General features: G+C 41.1%; 2 protein-coding genes across 4 annotated transcripts in view; one reads left to right on the forward strand and one right to left on the reverse strand.

Moving 5' to 3' along the window:
- Nucleotides 1–3245, forward strand: part of RBP3 (retinol binding protein 3) — a 17236-nt gene extending 13991 nt beyond the window's left edge. The window contains 1 exon segment of the mRNA XM_030030719.2: nucleotides 1805–3245. Within this exon segment, the coding sequence (XP_029886579.1) occupies nucleotides 1805–2133 (329 nt within the window). The 3' untranslated portion in view covers nucleotides 2134–3245.
- Nucleotides 3227–20813, reverse strand: part of ZNF488 (zinc finger protein 488) — a 27673-nt gene continuing 10086 nt past the window's right edge. For all 3 annotated transcript variants that reach the window (XM_030030720.2, XM_030030722.2, XM_030030721.2), the window contains exons 2-4: nucleotides 16871–17093; nucleotides 12485–12713; nucleotides 3227–10639 (exon numbers count right to left, since the gene is read on the reverse strand). In XM_030030720.2, the coding sequence (XP_029886580.1) occupies nucleotides 9471–10639; nucleotides 12485–12713; nucleotides 16871–17093 (1621 nt within the window). In that variant the 3' untranslated portion in view covers nucleotides 3227–9470. The remainder of the gene's footprint in view (nucleotides 10640–12484; nucleotides 12714–16870; nucleotides 17094–20813) is intronic.

The following is a 20813-nucleotide window of genomic DNA, read 5'->3' on the forward strand; positions in this document are numbered from 1 at the left end:
TATTTTCAAGTGAGCCATTAGGCACCATAACTCATTTGGTGAAAACACCTGCCACGATTAGCTTCAGCTGTGTGGAGGATGTAAAAATAAAAATGTTCATTTCAGCCATGTCCCTCAATGCCATCTATAAGTAACAGTTTATCACTCCTAGGAATGGGGTATGTTAGGCACAGAGGTTTGTAAACTGGTCCCCAGGAGTTTAGCTGAATACTGTGTACAGCAGTTGTGACTTGTTGCTTTTAAAAGTTGCCAAAATTAAAAATAACTCCTGTGCTGCCTAGACCTCTAGTAATATCTCTTCCAATAATCACACTTAGTTTTACATGTAGCTCTTGACTTTCTACATGTGTAATCCACTATTTCAGTAGATGAAAACACCCACAATAGCCCAGTTTGTTCAGAGAATGCAAGAGAGCAAGAAAAGCTCTAAATTTTGACATTTGAGTGAGTATAGAGCATATGGCAATGTATCACACCCCCGCACACACACACATTCTCCCTGCCTCACTGTTCGTGGAAGTTGAAAGGATGCTGCAACATGCAGAAACAGAGCTCTTCAGTGCTCATAAAGTGCAGTTAGAGTGCTAAGAAGCCTTAAACATTGGTTTTAATTATTTACCCCTTTAAAGCTAAGACAGTACCAAAAAAGGTGTCACAATGGTGTCTGCAATTATTGGCTTGGAGCATGCTAAAGTGGTTAAACTTTGTCACAGGCTGCAGGGCCCATCTATTTTCCCAGGCAGTCAGAGGTGGGCTGTGCTAAGGGATATGATTACTATGGACACATTCCAGTTCCCATCAAAGAGAACAGGCAGACTCACATTAACTTCAAAGGAGCTGGATCTGGTCCTGTATTATATATATCTAGTGTGAAAAGGGTCTTCTAATGGTTATTACATCTATAGTAAAATAAGAAGAGCAAAGATGGTGTGAAAATTAATTACCATGCTACTGGCCCCTCTCTTAGTTTAGTATGAGAATTATATGTCATACTGTAACTTACTTAAAGAATGACATTTTTAGAGCACTTTAGAGTAGTTTTCAAGTTATCAGGTCCCAGTTATGACAGACTGGCCACTTTTTCAAAGGAACTAAGCTCTCAAAAAGTATCTAGCGTGTTCAGATATATTGAAAATAAGGTGCAAAAACCCTCCTACTCCTGTCAGCTGGTTTATGTAAGAAAATGAGATAACTTGGCTCAGATCCTAATAATAAGGGGTATTTGTTGAAGGGTTTGGGACAAAGGCCATGCAACAGCTTCCATTTATAGACTATAAAAAGCCTGTGGGAAACCACTATAACTGTAATTTCATAAAACGCTGCCTGCATAGTTTGCAGGCCAAGCTCTATGACAGGCATGTTCCTACAGCAGGAATGAGAGTGAAACTGAAGATGCTGCTGGCTGAGCTTTGAGTATTCCTGCTGGAGCAGTGGAAAATGTCACTTTCCTCACCTGCCTATCCCACTCCTCTGATGGGATCTAGAACTCCTGTAAAAGTCAAAGCCACAGAAGAGCCAGCAGTAGTAACCATGAGCTGGACTCCCTGCTGCTGGAGCTCATAACCAGAAACGGATGGCACAAGAGCACCACATAGTGTGACAGTCTTTTTTACAGTATAGAGGCTGGGCTAGTGTAAAAAGTTCTCTAATACTATCATAGGTACAAAGCAAATTTCCAAACTTCTTTGGTTTTTAATAGCAGGTAGGGAATGAAGTATGTTTTATCTTGGCTTCTCTTGCTCCTTTATGCAAATAAATCTCAGAAAATTGATGCATTTCTGATGCTTTTTGTCCCACCCGGCAGGGGAGAGGTATGGCTCTCAGAAGGGGCTAATAATCCTCACCAGTGCTGTGACATCTGGGGCTGCTGAAGAGTTTGTATACATAATGAAGAGACTGGGCAGAGCTCTTACCATTGGGGAACAGACCAGTGGTGGCTGCCATTCCCCACAGACATATCAAGTAGATGATACCAACTTCTACATCATCATCCCCACGTCCAGATCAGTTATCTCTGCAGAGAGCACTTCTTGGGAAGGGAAAGGAGTGCCTCCTCACATGGAAACACCAGCTGAAACAGCACTCATCAAAGCAAAGGAGATGCTCAGTGCTCACCTGCACAGCTCTAGATAGCCCAGTGGGGGAACGTGTCCCTAGTGCTTAGGGAAAGAAAGCTACCTCCCCAAATGTAAACCCTAGAAAGGAGTGGGAGCTTCATTTCAATCTCTATGGTCAGTGATTGGTTCCCTGTACATAGCTCAAAGTGACTCCTTTTTCAACATGCTGACTTTTTTACCCCGTTCTGTGGAACCCAACTCTTTCTGGGCATGGTGGAGATACTTGGATAATACACTGGGGTTTCTGGATACCTCTCCTGTGGACAAATGTAAATGTTAGTTGTTGCAGTGTCTGTTTTATAAAATTTAGCTCCAAATCACAGATTTCCTTTGGTCCCTTAGAAAAATCCCAGCTGTTAGTATTGAAAGTATGTGAACCAGCTCAAAGCATTTATGCAAAGATAGAAAAGGCACCTCTGCTCCTTTGGAAATTGTGTACATTCTTATTTATACATCTTAAAGAATTAACAGTAGTTGGGAGAGTCTGTTTTCCAAACTGCAAGAGCTAAATGAATTCTCTTCTCTATTTCATCATTTAGATGTACCAAAAATAACCATTCCCAGTCTGTCAGGGTTGCCCAGACTCCTGGTATTTCTTAGGTACATGCCTGCTTCTCCCCTAGTACTTGGCAGAGGGATGGGGAATGAGCAGGAGAAAGGCAGTACATTGACTCTGACTCTTTCACCCAGTGCTCAGATCAACAGGCTCAGGGAGAAGAGTCATATGTTTTTCCTTAAGGCTGAAAACAAATGGCTGTGTGTCCTGCCCCAAAGACAAGAAGAAAGCAGAGAAATATCCTTTGCACCCTGCTAACGAGCTACTTATTAAGTAATGGTGTATTCCAGGGCAACTAACAGAATTTTTGACATGAGCTTAATCAATGCACATCATTCCTTGTCTTTCTTACAATTCTTGTCTAACCATCTGTCTTTGTAATTATTTAGAAATATATGTAGCTCTAATCTAGATCTCAAAATTTCTCATCTCTACAAAATGCCAGCTGTAAGGTAATTAATTTAGGAAAATGGTCCCCCGAAATTTAGTCAGTCTGTAGTAGTTACACATTGTTGTTCCCTTGCTCATTTTTAAGTTACTGCTGGTTTTTTTATAAACTGTGTTTAAACATCTGACTGCAGAGAACCTCTTTCAGTATTTACAGGAAAATAATTTTAACAACCAAATAGACTTTCCAAATTTTTTACTACTTGTTTGTCTTACCAACTATGCTCAAAGCGATTGCTAACCTGGACACTTTTGAGTCATTTCCATGTTCTGATTTTTATGCACTAGCTAGTTGTTGAACTTCTTAGTGTTGTGGAAAATATTTAAATGAATTAAAACTCATACAGAATTTTGTGTAAAGTGATATATGCGTGAAGAATATTAAAGATTCTTATTACGAAAAAGACTGGAGTAGTCAATGAATGAGTAAACAACACTAATGTATTTCTTCTAATGTCTTTCAAGCCTCTTTAATATCTAAATGATCCAGATATACTGCTTTGTTTTCCTAAACACAATCAGTTGTGCTGTCATGTACAAACAATACTAGTTGTTAAACCCAACATTTAAATACTTTAGCCATCCATTCAAGGACCAAAAGCTATACCATATGGGCACAAATAGCAAATAATTTCTTCCCGTAGTAATATGGTAAGTACTTATGCATAATAAATATGACTAGAAATTGGAATCCAGCTGGGAAAACAAACAATGAAGATGCATTTGCTGGTGAGTCCATTTGAAATCAATAGTGCTGTTAGTTCACTGACGTAATCTATTTAACTGGAAAATTCATGTGCAACCTTCACAAATTGTATTAATTGACAAAATATTTACTATTTCATAGGTCATCTACTGGCTAACTGGCATTGAAACTATCAGGCTTAATAAAGGCCAGTGTGTTAAAAAACCAATTTTTTCCTGTCTTCACAAACTGCTATGTCATGTTTATTCCCGTCTCAATGAGCTTAGAACCTGAACATGATGTAGTGCAAATTGTGTTAAGATTGTACTTTTTGCTCAAGGTAGGATCACAGGAAACACCTTGTTTGAAGACACTGAGAAGACCAGCTTTCTTATCTCAGAGTAGAGAGATAACAACAAGGATAGATGAACTATATCCTATCCTATCTCACTTTAATACAGTGAAGTTGAAAGGAGGTCAATTCAGAACTGACAAAAAGGAAATACATGTAAAGGCAGAGCCTGCAGGATTCACTGAGGCAAGTAGCACTGAACCTAGTGAGATTGTACTGTTTAGAGTACCAAGCACCTCTAGAACATCTGGAATTATGATAGGTAACAGAACTTTCCCTGAAACCTAAACCTGCACTTTCAGAACTAAAGCAGATCGCTATCATCTATGTGGTCAAGAACTTTTTTTTCCCCCTAGCTGCTTTCTGTATGGACCTTCCACCTTCTTCTACAGTGTCAAGGAAGACATAGATCCTGAGCTGTAGGGCCCACTTTGTATGTATGTCCCCCAGGTTTGGCTCCACCTGGCATTTTCGATGTTTCTAGTGACCACTAAAACTGTGAGCTCAAACCAAACCATGACCACAGCACAGTGTTATCAACAGACCTCACAGAACTACAGACAGTAATTGTATAGAAAATTAGACTGCATTGAAAGGTTTGAACATCACAAAACTATGAATGAAAATTAGTTATGGAAAATCCATGGTTTGTGATTTAAATGAGAAAGTTAGACAGAAGTTTTCTTAGGGAGGGACAAGAATTTCAGAAGTCCCCTTCCACAACACAACAGGAAACATGCTGAAACTGTCATCCTTCTCTCTTCTGGTTCCAGAGCTGACATGGACATTCAACATTTTATAGCACCATTTCCTTATCATGCCACCTAGAGTAACTTCCTAAAGTTTCATCCTAATCATGTTCCTTTTAAAGGCAGGAAGAAAGGAGTTGGTGTATCAGGCCTCCTAGCAGTATGATCTTTCTCCTTTTAGCATTCAAGGAACCCTAACCAAGAAATGGCAGCAAGCTTATTCATTTTTTTGCTACAAAATGATGCATTCTTGCTCTCTGGAGAGTGCTTCTAATGTAGTCTTCCCTGATCATACCACAAAAGCTGCCTTAGTCCAGTGATTTTCAAACTGTGCTCTCTAGAACAATGGGAGCCCACAGACTGCATCAACTAGTGAAAAATTATCCCCCAAAAAGCAAGTAAACATATAGTCTCCAAAAACGTATTTGAGTGCTGTTTTGATGGAGAAACACTTCTTCATTGGAAAAAGTTCAGGGATCAATGAGTGAACAAATATCCTAATCCGGCATTTCCTACCAGTAAACTCACAACCCACTGCAGATACACAGCCTGAACAGCTAAGCTTGACAGCATTGTGTTACGCCCCTTTTCACTGACCCAGACACAGATGTTGTGAGAAACAGTGGTTTGATCAAAATGACACAGGCAGTTGCTAGCAAAGACAGGAAAAGAACCAGTCAGCTGACTTCAGATTGTCTCCTCCTGTTTCAGAAAACAAAATCCTATTTTTTTTTAATTCCAAGCATTTCTACTTGTAGAAAAGACAGAGATCCCTGCTGTAAAATCACAGTATTGCACTGGGACAGAATGCAGTCCTTCATGAATTCCTGAAGTCCCTTCATTTCTTCACAAACCCCCTGCTCTAGTGGAGTGCCTTTCCTCCAGCAGGATTTCCTTTCATCTGCACCAATTTAAACGTTCAGACTTCTAGACATAAGGTAAAAAAAGCTTCCAGCATGACTCAATTATAGGAAGTTTGTTTTTCTTTGTCTCGTTAGGCTTCCTTCTGCCTGTGCAATATTTGGTTCACTCAGCTTTAATAGAATACTTTCATTTAAAGAAATAAAATCTGCAAAAATTTTGGATAAGCCCCCTGGTTTATGTAACCCAGCTTAGATGAGACACTCAGTTAAACTTGAGACACATAAAAGATATTCCCTCTGCCTGCACAAGGGGCTTTACACAAGAGCTCGTTTTACACATAGGGAATCAAGTTCTGGTTCTGTTGGCATCTATGTTTTGCTCTGATGTCAGCACAGGTATAGCAGGCAACAAGATGTCATATTGGTCAGTTGGGTGTGTAAACAAGTCTTAGTTCACAAAACATTTTAGCTGAGTATAAGAAGCAATTTGTTCACTCAGTTTTTATGCCAGTGGCCACCTGCAAAGGAGCAAGGGCAGTATTGCACACATTTGCCTGCAGTTCCATGTTGCAAGAGGAAAATCCCCAGTCTTTACATGCTAGGACCAAACTGCGCTGCCCCTGCAGCTGGAGGAGGTGAGGACAGTACCAGAAATAAAGCTGATTAAAAACCTCTCCTCTTCATTTTTACATTTTGAAGCAGGTCTGCCACTTTTCATAACTGGTTCTCTTGCCTTTCTGTGCACAGAAGGCATTTATACATTGCTTGTCATCACAGTATGCAAGTTGCTGTGGCTGAGATATGCCCACAAAGAAACTGGGTAAGAGTTCTTACCATTTTTTTCCCCAAAGAAAACAACTTCATGACATAAAGGAAAGCTATCTCTCCCTCTAGCCTTGCTGCTTGCTTAAGCCTTATACTATAAGCAGAGTGAAGAAGTTTGATTACTGGTGAGACCTCTAAGGATGTAGATCTAACACACCATTGGAAGAGGTTTTGAGATTCAGCAGCTGTTTTCAGTGGCTGGTTTTCCGCACTTTCTCAAGCTCACTTACACCAACACAAAATCAGAGAAAACACGTAACCGGTTAGATTTGGTACTGCTTCATTCTGATCTAAATGATATGCCAGGTGTAGCGTGCTTGAAAAACAGGCCCTTGGAGCAGGGTAATGTTGAAGTGATGTGCCAGCATAATACTGGGGAGCATTACGCAGCTGGTCCTGTCTTTTTCCAGAAGAAATCTGAAGCTAGGTTTCTAACCATAAAACTGTTAAGAAAACATGGCATCTTTCAGTAAGTACAGGAGAGAACATTTTGCAGCAATGGTACCAAAAAATCTTTAGTCCTATTTATACTGGGCCAGGCTGATCTTAAAATAATTGATGTAAATCAGGAGTAGCAACATGGAATTATTCTGGATTTGCACTGGAATAAATGAGATCACAATCTGGCCTAAGCTGCTGATGGGAACTATAACCCTAGCCACATATGAATGCAGTTACACCATGGAGTCCTTCATTACACTTTATGGACACTGACTTCACAGTAAACTGGCTGCCACCCAGATAAAACCAGATGGAGTGAAATTTGGCCCATTAAACCTTGCCATAAATATATTCCTTACACAGTAAATGTTATTGGACACAAAACAGAGATGGAAAGATTAGAAGGAAACCACATCATCCCCTGCTCAATACAAGGTTGTTCCCTGTGCTCCATATTTCAAAGTTTTTGTTCATTTTGGTATTTAATGACTCCAGTGGAAGAGCTTCCACCACTGACCTTGGAAAGCTGTGTTACAATCCAACCAGACCTCCAGTCTCAATTTATGTCTTCTGAACTCAAAGGCATAATGTAACAGTTTAATCACTTTATGTTGGGAAAATAAAGCTGGGGTGCACAGCCAGTGGTTGGCCTGCAATAAGTCAAATGTTTATGTTAATAGGAAACAGCCACGTATTAATGTTCAACAGCAATATATTGGGAAGAATACAGACTCCTGACTTATAGAAATCTCCCAAGAGATGACAATGAGTGTAATATGTTGATCTCAACTGACAGCCTAAGACCCTCAGGCTGTCTTTTATCACCGAGATGTGTTTACTTGCTGATACTTGCATTATCAGCCTAGGCATCACCATGGAACTCAAAGAAAACTTCTGTCCAGTGTGCAGCAGACAAACACTGGACTATATCATCAGTATGGTGGAAAATAATAAGGAGCATATTGCAATGTCCTTTACTCTTAGCTGGGAAATGAGTGGCTTCTGATCATTCCCTCTCTGAAAGGAAGAGATAGCAGATGAGGCTCAGAGGCAGGCCACAAGAACATCAGACAATCTGAAAAAATACTATACAAGAGAGAGATAAATGCTCACTTGAAGAACACGTTGTCATAAGCTATCAAGAGCAAGCCTCTAAATGGATTTAAAAAGTAATGAAAGGCTAATTAAATGAGCTGCAGTAACAATAGACAGGATTGTTGCTTCCACACACTCACCCAGAGCAGTATGAACTCATCTGCTTCTGAGACTAAGCAGAGCTCAAACCAACGTAGGTAAGAGAAAAATGTCTCATATGGACGGGCTATAGAGAGAATTTGGCACTTTCTTTTAAAAAAAGCTGGAATTGGCCAATGTAGAAACCAGAGGATAGACAAGCTGGTCTAATGCAATGCAATTCATGTATGCCTGTGTGATTTTGTGAAGGACGTTCTTCTTCTAGCTGTTAGCAGAACAGAGCCTACCATCCACAATTAAAGTGTGCAGATTCTATCTATCAGTAGCTAACAGTAACTCAAATACTCTAGTTGCTTCCTTTAGGATATCCAAAACCTGAAAGCCACAGGCCAAACTCTAGCCCCACCGGATCTGTATGCCTACTAAAGTCACACAGATCTTGCAAGCACACATTAGGGCAGAATTTGTGCTCTCTGTCTACACAATAACATTGACAACAGGTCACATTTTCATACAGATACAAGTTGATTTGACTTTGTAAAAGATATTTCAAAAGTGGCAGAGCCTAGAACAGAACTCAGATATACTGATCTACAAGTCACATCCTCTTTAGAGGTATACTGGTCAGTTGTTGATGATCACAAATTTCAGACAGAGTCTTAACTTCAAATCCCTTTCAAAGCCAAGGAGACAGTGATATATAAGTTTTTTACTCAGATTCACAAATCTGATAAGAGAACTTATTCAGCTAACATAAAGGAGTAAGAGTCCACCCAAGCTGCTAGAAACAGTAACTGCTTTTCTTTTAGCATATAAGCTCTGATTTTTATTTTTTTTTGCTTAAAGATTCCTTATTCAATGAGGTGGTTGTTACTTCTGTATTTACATTGTACTGCACAGACACCAGCAAATCAAATACAAGCAAAGAAAACTCTGTTTGCAAAACAATGGTTTTGTTCCCAACTCTTTGCAAATTAATACTGCATGTGCATTCATTTCACTATTTTATTTCCTCAAAAATAGATTGACAAGGGCTAGCTTGAGTTTTTGAAACTTACAACCCACTCAGACTCTTGTAAACATTTTATATCTTTTTGCAAAGCATCTATTATAAATTATTGTAAACAGTGATTTCCTGTAAGAAATTAATGTAAACTCAAAAAGAAATGGATACAAGTGAACTACGTTTCCCTTCTTTACCCAACCTGCTCAGTCCCTTCGTGAGATCTGTCTGCACAGCTCTAATTATGAGAAGTCATGTGCCGGGATAAATGATGGCGTTCTCGGAAGTACTCGTGACAAATGGGACATGTTAGCTTCTCCTCTCGTCTCCTCTTGCACTGGGATTCAGTTGAGGAGTATTCTTTTTTGTGATGTGACCGCATGTGGAAGACTAAATCGGATGTCATGCGAAAGGACAGGTTGCATTTGGCACACCAGTTCTGGGCAGCCACTCCAAAGGACGTGAAAGTAGGGGGAAGAAGAGTCAAGGAAGAGGAGGAAGAGGAAGAAGAAGTGGTGGTTGTGTTTTGTAACTGTCCTCCTGCTTGTTTGGGCCACGGTTCTGAGGTATATGGGAAAACATTGCTCTGAGTGATGCTTGTCTGCAGCATCTGAGCATTACACAAATCACTGACAAAGAACTTGGAATTGAGAAGCGTGCTGCAGTACATGATGTCTGTGGTGGCAATGAAGCCAGACAGCTCCCCCAGGCTCTTTGGTGACTCACTCATGGGATGAGAAGAATTTATTGCAGCTCTTTCTGTTAGACACTTACTGGGCTTGCTGAAAGCACTCTTCTGTTCTCCTGGGGCTCTGGTGGGCCACACAAAGGAGAATGCACTACCGGAGGAGTTCAGCAACACTTCCTTTGATACCTGCTTTTTACTAAGTGGGACCATGCCATCCTCCTCTTCTGGCTCCTTCGGTCTCTCATTCCTCAGCTTCTCCTTCATCCTCCTGACCTCAGTGAAAGCGCTCTGCTTCTGCTCTAAAGCATCCTTCCTAGCTGACTGCTTCCCTGAACTAAGCTTCCAGAAAGACCCAGCCAATGCATGCTCTCCCCCAACCTCTTCCTTGCCCCCATAGTTATGTTCCTCACTTAGATTATTGGTTTTCTCCAACAACACTGTTTTCCTGCTCCTGTTGTTCTCAGCCTCTTCAGATTTTGCTGTCCTTTCTCCTGTGAGACCATGGGCATCATCTTTACAAGCTGCCATTTTGACCTCTAGATCCCTTGCCAGGCTGTGGAAATTCGTGGTCTGCTCAGCTAAGTTGTTCTTTTCAGTCTTAGGGTTCTGGAAGTTTCTCCATAGCAGGGTGCTCTTCTCTGGGACACATAGGAAGCGGACATGGGAGAGATAGGAATGCTCACATTTAAAGATTCGGTTGCATTCTTGGCATCTGAACTCTGCAGAAACAGACAACAGATGATGAGTTTTGCAAAGGTGGAATCATGGATGGATGCAGATCCTGACCCTGCCATTGACACAAACAAAAAACCAGAAACATCTCTTGTGTCATACAAGATTACAAACAGTAAAGGTAATGCCAGTGCAGAATCAGGTCCCTTGCTGCTATGGAAAATGGTTCACTCATATTTGCCTCCATGCACTACTCGCAGAAATGCTTTCATTTAGACTTTCAAGCCAAGTTTGTATTATGTAAAATGGCCAGAACACAATGGTCTAGATAAAAGCATATGGACTTTATGACAATTTGAAGTTTGAACCCAGATTTGTGTCTACATTTCATGAGTAAGTCACTGGCTTTAATACAGGCTGAATGTTAAATTCTATATACCCAAGTAATAATGTGTTTTAGACCTGGACTCAAAGATTTTGACACAAACCTCTATTTTCTGCATAGGACACTCTGGAAGTTTAACACCCTTCACAAATCTTCTGACAATAATGTCTGAAGCCCTTACTCATGCTCATTTGGCAAACTGCTATGTGCCTTAAGGCACAGATGCCTGTGGCACAGAAAATGTTCAAAGTGAAACAATGCCAGTGATGGGCAGGAGGAATGGGGAACACTGTTTTCTTCTGGCCTTCAGATGGACTGCATCTCTGGTTCATTGGGACTATTGATTGTCCATGAATTAACGGTATATAATTCAGTGACCAAGACACATATGGCACATCTTAACCTTTGTAAACAGTATCCATGCTATGTTATTTCACAACACACAGCAGTTTTTAAATGCAAATGATGCCACACAGCACCTGAGGCCCAGGATACATAGGAAAGTTCATACATTGGTTGGGTAGAACTACAAACCCCTAATTTGTAGGCTCAGCACAGCTTAGATCACTTCCCAAACTACAGAACTGAACTTTTTACAAGAAAATAAGGCTGCTGATTGAGGTGGAACAGTGTGTGTCTACACAGAAGCTAACAGAATACACTGAAATCAGTTAAAATGATTTAGTGGGTTCCTGCTATGAATGTGTCTATGTTAATTTAATATTAATTTACAGGCAAATACATTACCATATAAATTTACGAACTCATACCTTTAGCAACCTACACCTTTACTAATCAACCTGTATAAGCTGTGTTTAAATCAACCAAAGGGAATGTAGAAAGGGTTTTGTTCCAGTCTAACTAGATCAAAGTTTGGAGCAAATGACAGCTGGAGCCAACCTTGGCATTGACCTGACAGTGATTTGCTTGGTCTCTCTGTATTCTAGATTTTTATTTTTTCAACAATTGCCAAGTCAATTTATATTAGAGCAATAAATTTCTAGCAACATCTCAGAATTAAAATCATGCCCTTTTCCCACTGTGTCCCATGCTAAATAGGCAGACTGTGCTGTATGCAGTACTGTTTGGACTGATATGGAATTTTATAGCCCTGCTCATTTACAAGATTATAGCTGAACACTAGCCTATACCTGATCCCTCAATGAGCTAAAAAAGGCATATTTCCAGGTGATATTTTAGGCTTCTAGGATTCCAAGGTGGTCAGGTGCATAGAATTCCATTACACAGCTCAAAAATTTCAGCATTAATCCCTAGCGCACCCTCCTCTGCTGGAAAGTAGCAATGAAAATGGCATTGAGAACTGCAAATTTTTTCTTGCTCTATGCCTCCAGCTCAATCACCAAAGCAGAAGGTCTTTTTTCTTAGCTGACTGGCTAAGGATTCAGACAGGTTTTGTTTCCTGTATTACAAGATCACCATGTACTAAAGAAGTTGCAGACTCACTTCAGTCCTCAGTGACCCTTGCAGTCAGCAGTTTGGTACTTACCATTCTGCGGACTCTGTGCTTTTATCTCATTGAAACCCAAGAGGCAGGAAAGCTCCTCATCATACCAGACAAGCAGCTCCTCATTTTTGTTGATCTTCCTGGTAGAGCGATAATATAACTGACTGTTTTCCAAGTATGCTTCCAAGTTCTGCTCCTTGCTATTGGCAGCTGCTTGTACAAGTCTCATCCAAGGCAGTCCTGTGGGACTATGCACAGACGTAACGTCTACCTGTGAGACACGACACAAAAAAGGGAAGTTTCAGGTCTTGGGACCCAAAATAGGTTTCCATCAAATTCAAGAATAAAGCCTGTTTTCCGCCTCACACAGACCCAGTATGCCAAAACTGTGAGCCCAATTTATATGCCAGTGTCACCAAATCCAAAGCCATCACAGGGAGAAGGCTTCCCTGGTGTGAGTGCTGAGAGCTCTGGGACTACAGCTGCATTGGTGGGAGAAGGAGACACCGATGTTCACATGTAACCTCTCATGGTAATACCAGGGCTCGTACGTCGGTCAATCTCTAGCCCAGTCGTGGCAATGATGATGTCCTCTGTCCGATGCAGGTTGTCCCATGGGACTGTGTCAGGTGTGGATCACGGAGGTACAGAAGGTGTGCTCCTCTGTAAGTTGGGGGTCTCAAACCCAAGGGAAAAAGGGATATGAGTCAGGAGAGGTGCGAGTGCTGTGGTCTGGGGGGTGTGAGATGTGCAGACTCCTGGATCGGTGCAGTGTGAGCCCGGAAATAAACACAGTTGCATGTGGAGTTTTTCAATGATGTAAGAGGATATGGATCAGGAGCTGTAAGAATAATCTCGGTTATTTGATTCAACACCCCAAGGAGACAACATCTGCATATACAACTGTTTGGCTAGATTACATAAAAATTAGATTTGAATAAATACAACTAAGAAGCACTTATATGCTTTCCTTTTCGACTTATACACTTTTCCCACTTATATGCTCTTTCCTTTCCCAGAAGTAAAATTATATATTCCTATTCCTGCCTTTGATAAATCAATTAAATTCATTTCAAGGTATCTGAACAGATAAAAACTCATCAGATTAATATTTTTTATTAAATTATTTCTGACAGTTGCGAGGGGTTGATTTACTTTTAGTATGCGTGCATTCAGAAATACCAAACAGATTAAGTTAAAACATGTTGCTTAGGTTGCAAGGTCAGGCACTCAGAAGTTAAAAAAATAATATTAAGTCTACTGCTCAAATTAAATTTCCCTTCTGTGTATATATTACAGCATAGTCCACAGTCACATACACTCCTTTCTCCATAGGACTCCTGAGTCATTTAGTCACAGGTTGACCACGCTCTGGAAATAATATAACTATAAAACATTTGGCTCTGTCTTCCTCATTCAGTGTGTGGCTCCCATCTTAGTTACTTTATTGCATTTGCTCTGAATAGGGAACAATTTATTTCTTTATAGGTTTTTCCTTGGTGTTTACCACAGCACATCTATGTCCTCTGCAGTATTTGAAAGATGGGGAAGATTTTCATAGCTTGAAGGCTGAAACACAGGGCGTTCAAGGGCAACATTTACATGCATAAAAAGCCTCAACTAATTTTTGAAGGACTAAGTCATTGTTTAGAAAGGAAGTTTGGAAATGAAAAATGTCTAATGACAAGTATGATCTAAATTTCACCCCAAGCAATGTATAGCTCTTTGTTTCCCACTAATTGCAGGGCAGCCATTCATTGGTGTTTGGTATCAGAAACAGTATTTGGGGTATTTCTTTCTCTGTTTTTAACTCTCCCTGACTATTACCTACCATGAAAAGCATGACCACATTGGTAGCTTGAAAACAAGAATGAACCATTAAGGGACCATTAGGATAAGAGTTAATTAGTATAAGGGAGAAAATAAATTAGCATGCCCTGTAACTGGCTCTCTCTAAACGCCATGGTAATTAACAATGATTGAGAAATACAAAAGTCTGACAGCGACACAAGCACACCCACCCACACACAGTGGTTGTAACTAATAGCTATGACAGAGGCTGTCATTTATTAGTTTCTGTGTTTCAGAAACACTGAGCATCCACCCAGCTCTCTAAGCAAAGTCAAAGGGAACACAGCTCCTCCAGGAACCAGGACTCCAGGGAAAGAGCTGAGAGAGCTTAAAGAAGGCGGGGAGAAGTAAAGGACAGAACATAAGATCTGGGTGCCGTCAACTAGAAGCCTGCACCAGCTTTAGTTTTTCCATGTGTTTAGACACACTACAAACCCTACAAGTCCACCCTCTTCTGGAGATGGCAATCCCTCAGATGAATCCTTTGCACCCATGTAAGAGGTAAAGGCTTCACAGCTGGGCTTCCTTGATAGACGCTGGAGGAGAAGGGAGAGAATAAGACTCTTCCTTGGAACCCACAAGAAGCTGTAAGGGGCAGAGGAACTCAGTGGGACATACAGCTTTATAAGGGGTCGGTTTGCTTTGCTGGGGTAAATGGCTGGCTGGAAAGAACCACCAGTGCCAATGGTTGCCAAGGCATTTTCTTTGCCCAGGCGTACAAATTGGCCCAAGGAGCTCAAGTTAGGGTCTCCAAGAGGATGAGAGAAAAAACATAGAGCTCCCTTTTGGACTAAACATAAAAGCCCAAGATGAGGAAACCCTTGTTAGAAATAATATTCCCCAAAGTCTTGCAGGAGTACTGCCGAGCTATGATGATCATGAACCTCAGCTGCGAAGAATCCACCTTGCCAAATTATTCCTGCCTGTAATTCGGTTTGTACCATAGCCAGCATAACAAAATCCATTTCTTCTTTTGCACCTCAGTGCCTTGATAACAATATAGTATCATGATTGAATTGTTAATTAATTGTCTACACACAATGTTGGGAGCTTAACAATAGTTCCTGATTTCTGGAAGGCTTACTTTAAATTATGAGTAGCTAACAGGATATGGGACCACCAATTGCATCTGAAACAGCTACTTGCACAGAATTTGAGGTATTTACTGCCAAAAGACAGAGATCTGAGCCAACTCAGGCATCCAATTTCATGGCTGCATAACAATGACTTAGCTCAAACGTAACAAAACACTAAAGCCATCCCTCTGGAGGGCTCTTCCAATGTAGAAACCCCTTGAGGCTCTTTCTTGAGTCTACATTCATTCCAAAACTCCCAGGAGAAATACAGAAATATTCCATAAATAAAGCCTCGTTTCAGGAGAGGTCTTTCTCCAAAGAGCTTGTAGTTCTCCTGGAGTACTAATAATACTGTCCAAGCATGCAAACTTGTGCCAGAAACTCAAACAAATAGTCAGAAAAACCCTAAAGCCTCTTCTTCTCTTTCTTAATTTGTTTAAAGCAAAAGTGTCAAACAGGTATCTCCCAACAGCTGCATCTTCCATATTACACGTACTCCCTGGGATTTGTCTCCTCCAGAGCACAGAAATCTTAGGAGAACCTGGATCTCTCCCAAATCCATCCATGCCATAGCATGTGGTAAATTCACTTGCCTCACATTGTAAAACACTACCTCCCTGTCTTCATCTAGACCAATGGTGATTAAAATGCACTCCAAGACCCAGAAAGCCAAAGTAAGAGGCCAGCATGAGAAATACGCATTGTCCAAATGAAAATCTTATGATAAACAGTAGCTAGGGAACAAAAAAGTTCCAACTAGAGCTGGAGAGTTAACAATCCATCACAGTCCTGGGGTTTCTGACTTGCCCTACATGACAGTTCCTTTTGTTTCACAGACATATCTCTGTGGCTTCTCTACAGTGACTGAAAAGTGCAGCTGTAACACAGACAGACATATCTAAGGTAACTTCAGGAGGTCCATGTACTAATAGCAATAAGTTGTGGTTGCCTGAAGATTGTGCAGAGTAGTTGCCTGACTGACATCTTCTACAGTTGATAGAGCCTGTGCTGAGATCACTGCCATTGTGATTTTACTTTTACTGATAACTGGGCAAACTGAGTTAACGCTTGCTCAGATCTGTCAGTAAATGCTGTGAATGTACCACCTACATGAATCAGTGCAATGCCACAGTCTTCCCTCTCTGCTCTCACAGGGCTGTCACACCTCCTGATAAGCCTCCTTTGTAAGGATGAAACCTGAGCATGAAGATTCTAAACTATTTGTCCCTCCTTACTCCTATTTCCAGTCAGTGCTGAAGCAGGTCATCCATCATCAGCCTAGAAGTGGGACTTCGTATTCTGCCTGCAAAGGAAACAGTTTTCACTGAGGTCCCTCCAGTCTACAGCTCGTAAATCAGAAATGCACTGGCTACTTCTCCCCTTTGAAGGAGCTGTTAGTTGTGCTGAACGAAACAAAAATCTACCCCTTGGCAAAGTTACATTCTCAGCGATGGTGTAACCCTTTTTGGTATGACTGGCATTAAATGCTGCTTCCTCCTACCTTAAAGACATAGTGGATGTTCCGTCTATCAGAACACTTCAGAGCAATAAAAGCTACAGTGTCCAGCAGGGTGTTCTGGAGCATGCATGGTCCGAAAACAACTTCTTCGGGAATGTCTTGTGTGGTATGAACAGTCGCCAATATGTCCGGAAAATGATGATGCAGAAGTTTGTTGTCAGTTGTCCAAAGGAATTTAGGCAAAGATGTAAGTTCCATCATAAACCTGTAAAATAAACAAACAAGAAATCACATTTGGAATAGAGATGGAAATGGAAGGGGGCATCGCTACTTACAATATAAAGGCTTCCAGGAGTTGCAGGTGAATTGTAAGAGCATGTCAGCACATTGTTGGTTACAGAGTTTACAGCTTTATTAACATCCAGTTCAGAAAGATAAAAATGACTTTGTGAAATCTTAGATTTGTAAAGAAGTGAGTTACTCTTTTCTGGAATAGGCAGACACTCTAAGAGTTCAACTCCTGCTACACTGCTACTCTCTACAGCCAGGAATAAGAAGCTTTGGGAACAGTAAGGAAAATTTTCAGTGAGTGGAACTCAGCATATTCTTGTTCAGCATATTCTCAGATATCCTTTTTATTTATTAGTAGTAGTTTGTCAAAGTGTGAAGAAAGGTAGAGAAGGAGAACAACAACAACAAAAGCAAGCAATTTCTGAAATGCATTTTGAAAAAGCTGTGCTTTTTCATTTGGGAGTGCAACATCAGTCTAGTTTCTGGTTAAGCCGGTACAAAACCAGGAATAACCTGAATCCCAAGTCTATCCAACCCGAATGCACAAATTCTGTGGAGATTGACAGAAAGACTATTTTCATCCCATCTCAACATATATATGGGATCTTACTTATCTGCTGTTGTTGGGAAAATCGAATCAGATTATGAATCTTTGCACGGTGATACTCTTAGCATAATGTTAGTAGAGATAGCTGTCTTTAGAGGATGAATTTTCCTACCCTGAATGTAGAATATTACATTTTTTCAGAGCAGAGGTGATTTCTGCAATGTGAGCCACAATCTGAGAACTCTGTATGCAGTAAGGAGGCAGGTTTGAGTTATTTGTCATTTGAAGCTTCTCTAGGTTTTTAATAAAGATATTGCCACCCCCAGCTCCCAGCTGGAGGTCATAGAAAAACCCTCATTTATGCCATCAAGAGCTGGATCAGGTCCATTAGGCAGAGAAAATTAAAGAGAACAGCAACAAGCCCTGAAGAGGCCTTAGCCTAATAAATACTGAGATAGAAGGGCTGAAGATCCAGTCTAATCTTTCTCACTCTCTGCCAACAGAATTGATTTGTTACTCACTGACTCATGACTTAAACTGAAGTGATATAAAGTGCTCAGGAGAGTTGCACTGATTTAACTAAGTCAACTTCTAAATCAGTATAGTTAATTCAGTATAATTTCCTCCTGGTTGGCAAGGTCTAAGGCCCTACCCTGAAAATATTAAAATACATGATTACATATGCAGTAAGTAGTAAAAATCTGAAGGATGAAGGCCTGAACCAGACAACCAAGGCAAACAGTGGGACATAAAAGGCAAAAAAAAAGGTCAGATGGCTTACCAGAAATTAGTTGCTAACAGAAGGATAGACTGGGTTTCTGCTTTCTGTTAATGATGAGTTTCATGGCCTGGTTTCCCAATAATCTCCTAAAGTTACTATTGGTGTGAGATCAGAATGATGGGATCTATGTGTACAGTTGTATAATCTATAGAAAGTACCAAAATAAATACAACATATTCACATGTCTATGTGTATTTCCATTTAAACTATAGCAATTTTTAATAAATGGAAACAGTCAAGGCATATTTATTTTAAATAATACCAAAAATAAAAGTTCCAAACCAATCAGAAAGTAAATTTGAGATCTAAAATGCTTAAAAGTCTCTCTAAATGAGAAAAAGTTTAGAAACCGATTGCAACTTTAGCCAGTTGTTTTCTAAAGAATTCACATTCAGGAACTTCCTAATCTCTTCTGACATTATTTTACTTATCCACTTATCCACTAGAAGACAACTCCTCTTACTAATATTTCCCTTTCTGTGAAATTCATCTGAATTTCTCCATGTAAACTAAGAGAATGCCGTGCCTTGGCACACTGCTGTCACTCCAGAGGAAACAAAAATCCAGGGCCCTCAAACCTGAGTTTTCAGTGGGGAAGGATGCTGGATTTGAGCGCACACACTTCTAAGAAGAGGGTGGGTGCTACCTGTGTGCAGTCAGTCTCTTCCTCCAGAAATCTGAGCCCAAGCACAGACACGAGGGTCTGAAGAAGCTACACTGCTCCCAGCTAGCTACTGCTCCTGCTACTTTCCTCTGTTTCAGCGGCTTTTCAAAGAGGTACCGTAAACCCAACGCTAACGAGAACCACTTCTCCAAAGACTGAAAGTGTGCGAATACCAAGAAAAAGTGTGAGCTCGGTGTGTAACAGCACCACCTAGTGATTGCTGCCCTAATATACGTCCCAAAGAAAGACTCCCAAAGGAGCAGGACGCACTTCAGCACTGTTACCTGCAAGAGGGGTCTGCAAACCATCAGCTCCCAGAGCACACCCACAGCCCACACCTCCAACCCAGACAGCTCTTCTGAGCTCCCTGCTGAAGGTGTCAACAGTTCCAGGCAACGTCTGTGCTGCTTACTGTGCTGCCTACTCCCGTGCCCCAAATCCTGAATACAGAAGGGCTTCCATACACCCAAAAGGAAGGGCAGGGGCTAATCCCCTGGACATAGGAGTCTCTGCCTGTTATGCACTGTCCCACAGGCCTGCCTGCAGGCTAATCCTCCCTTCTGAGGAGAAGAAGGGAAGCCATCACTCCGCATTAGAATCACTGCCCTATGGCAAAGGTATCTGGCCATGGGGCAAATAAATCAATATTTATTCTCCAACATATAAATCAATATGTGCACATCTTCAGTTCCATTTAATTCACCTAGATTGATGGGATATGGGAAATGCAGGTTAATAAGGAATACCAGGTATTTTCTAACAGATCTTTCTTCTATCCAAACTCAAGCATCCCTCAAACTCAATATGCCATTACAGTTTGCTTGTTTCTAAGTGACTTGCGAATTAGTCAAAGATCTGTGATGGGCAAAAAAAATCCCCCAAACCTACAGACATAAATGCCAAAGTCTCAAGTGCTGTCTTGGCAGCCGTGGTCGTATTGAACTCTTGCATGGAAGGGTCAACTTCGTGAAAAGTTATGAAAGGATGTACTGTGTGTACACAGCAAATGAGCTTGTTAAGGTCAGCCTTGCACCAAAAGGTTTTGGCATGGGAAGATCAGTCTCTTCAAATAATTTGTCGAATGCACCATCTAGTGCTACATCTCAGTATAACAGTGTCCCAAGACAAAGTGACAGCAAGACATCCCTGAGTCCCTGGTGCATCACCACAGCTTCTGAGCACCCCGTCAGGCATGAATTGCTTCTCTCATGAGCAGGTCATTCTCTCTTCCACCCTCTGCTCAAACAGGAGGTTAGGTGCCTCCAAAGGTACTGGGTTTTATAGGTCTGATCAGGGTTATGTCAGGTATGGAGCGTAATTTAAATTTACAGCGGTCTCTTTTTGAAACAGAGAAGGTAGGCTGAAGATGTGCTGCTGGTACTCCGAATGGAGAGTGGTGATACTCTGCAACATCTTTAGCTGAAAAAGGGTGAATCTTTTTTCTACAGTCTCCAAACAGCACGAGAAAGCTCTTCCCTCTGCTTTCAGCCTGTCTTACAGAGGCAAGTTCATCAGCTGAGGGGTAACAGCAAGCAAGCATGACTGTACTGCTTTCAAAAATGAGCTGCAAAGGGATGCGCTGCACCCTGTGGGCTTTCCGACCTGGGCCAGCAGTCACTCAGAGGTCTCCTGGCAAAGTGCAGATTCATCCACAAGACAGTACTGGAACAAGTTCTGCCTTCTGCACAGGTGAGGGGTAGTA

This window comes from Aquila chrysaetos, chromosome 11, assembly GCF_900496995.4.
Source record: "Aquila chrysaetos chrysaetos chromosome 11, bAquChr1.4, whole genome shotgun sequence".
Taxonomy (NCBI): domain Eukaryota; kingdom Metazoa; phylum Chordata; class Aves; order Accipitriformes; family Accipitridae; genus Aquila; species Aquila chrysaetos.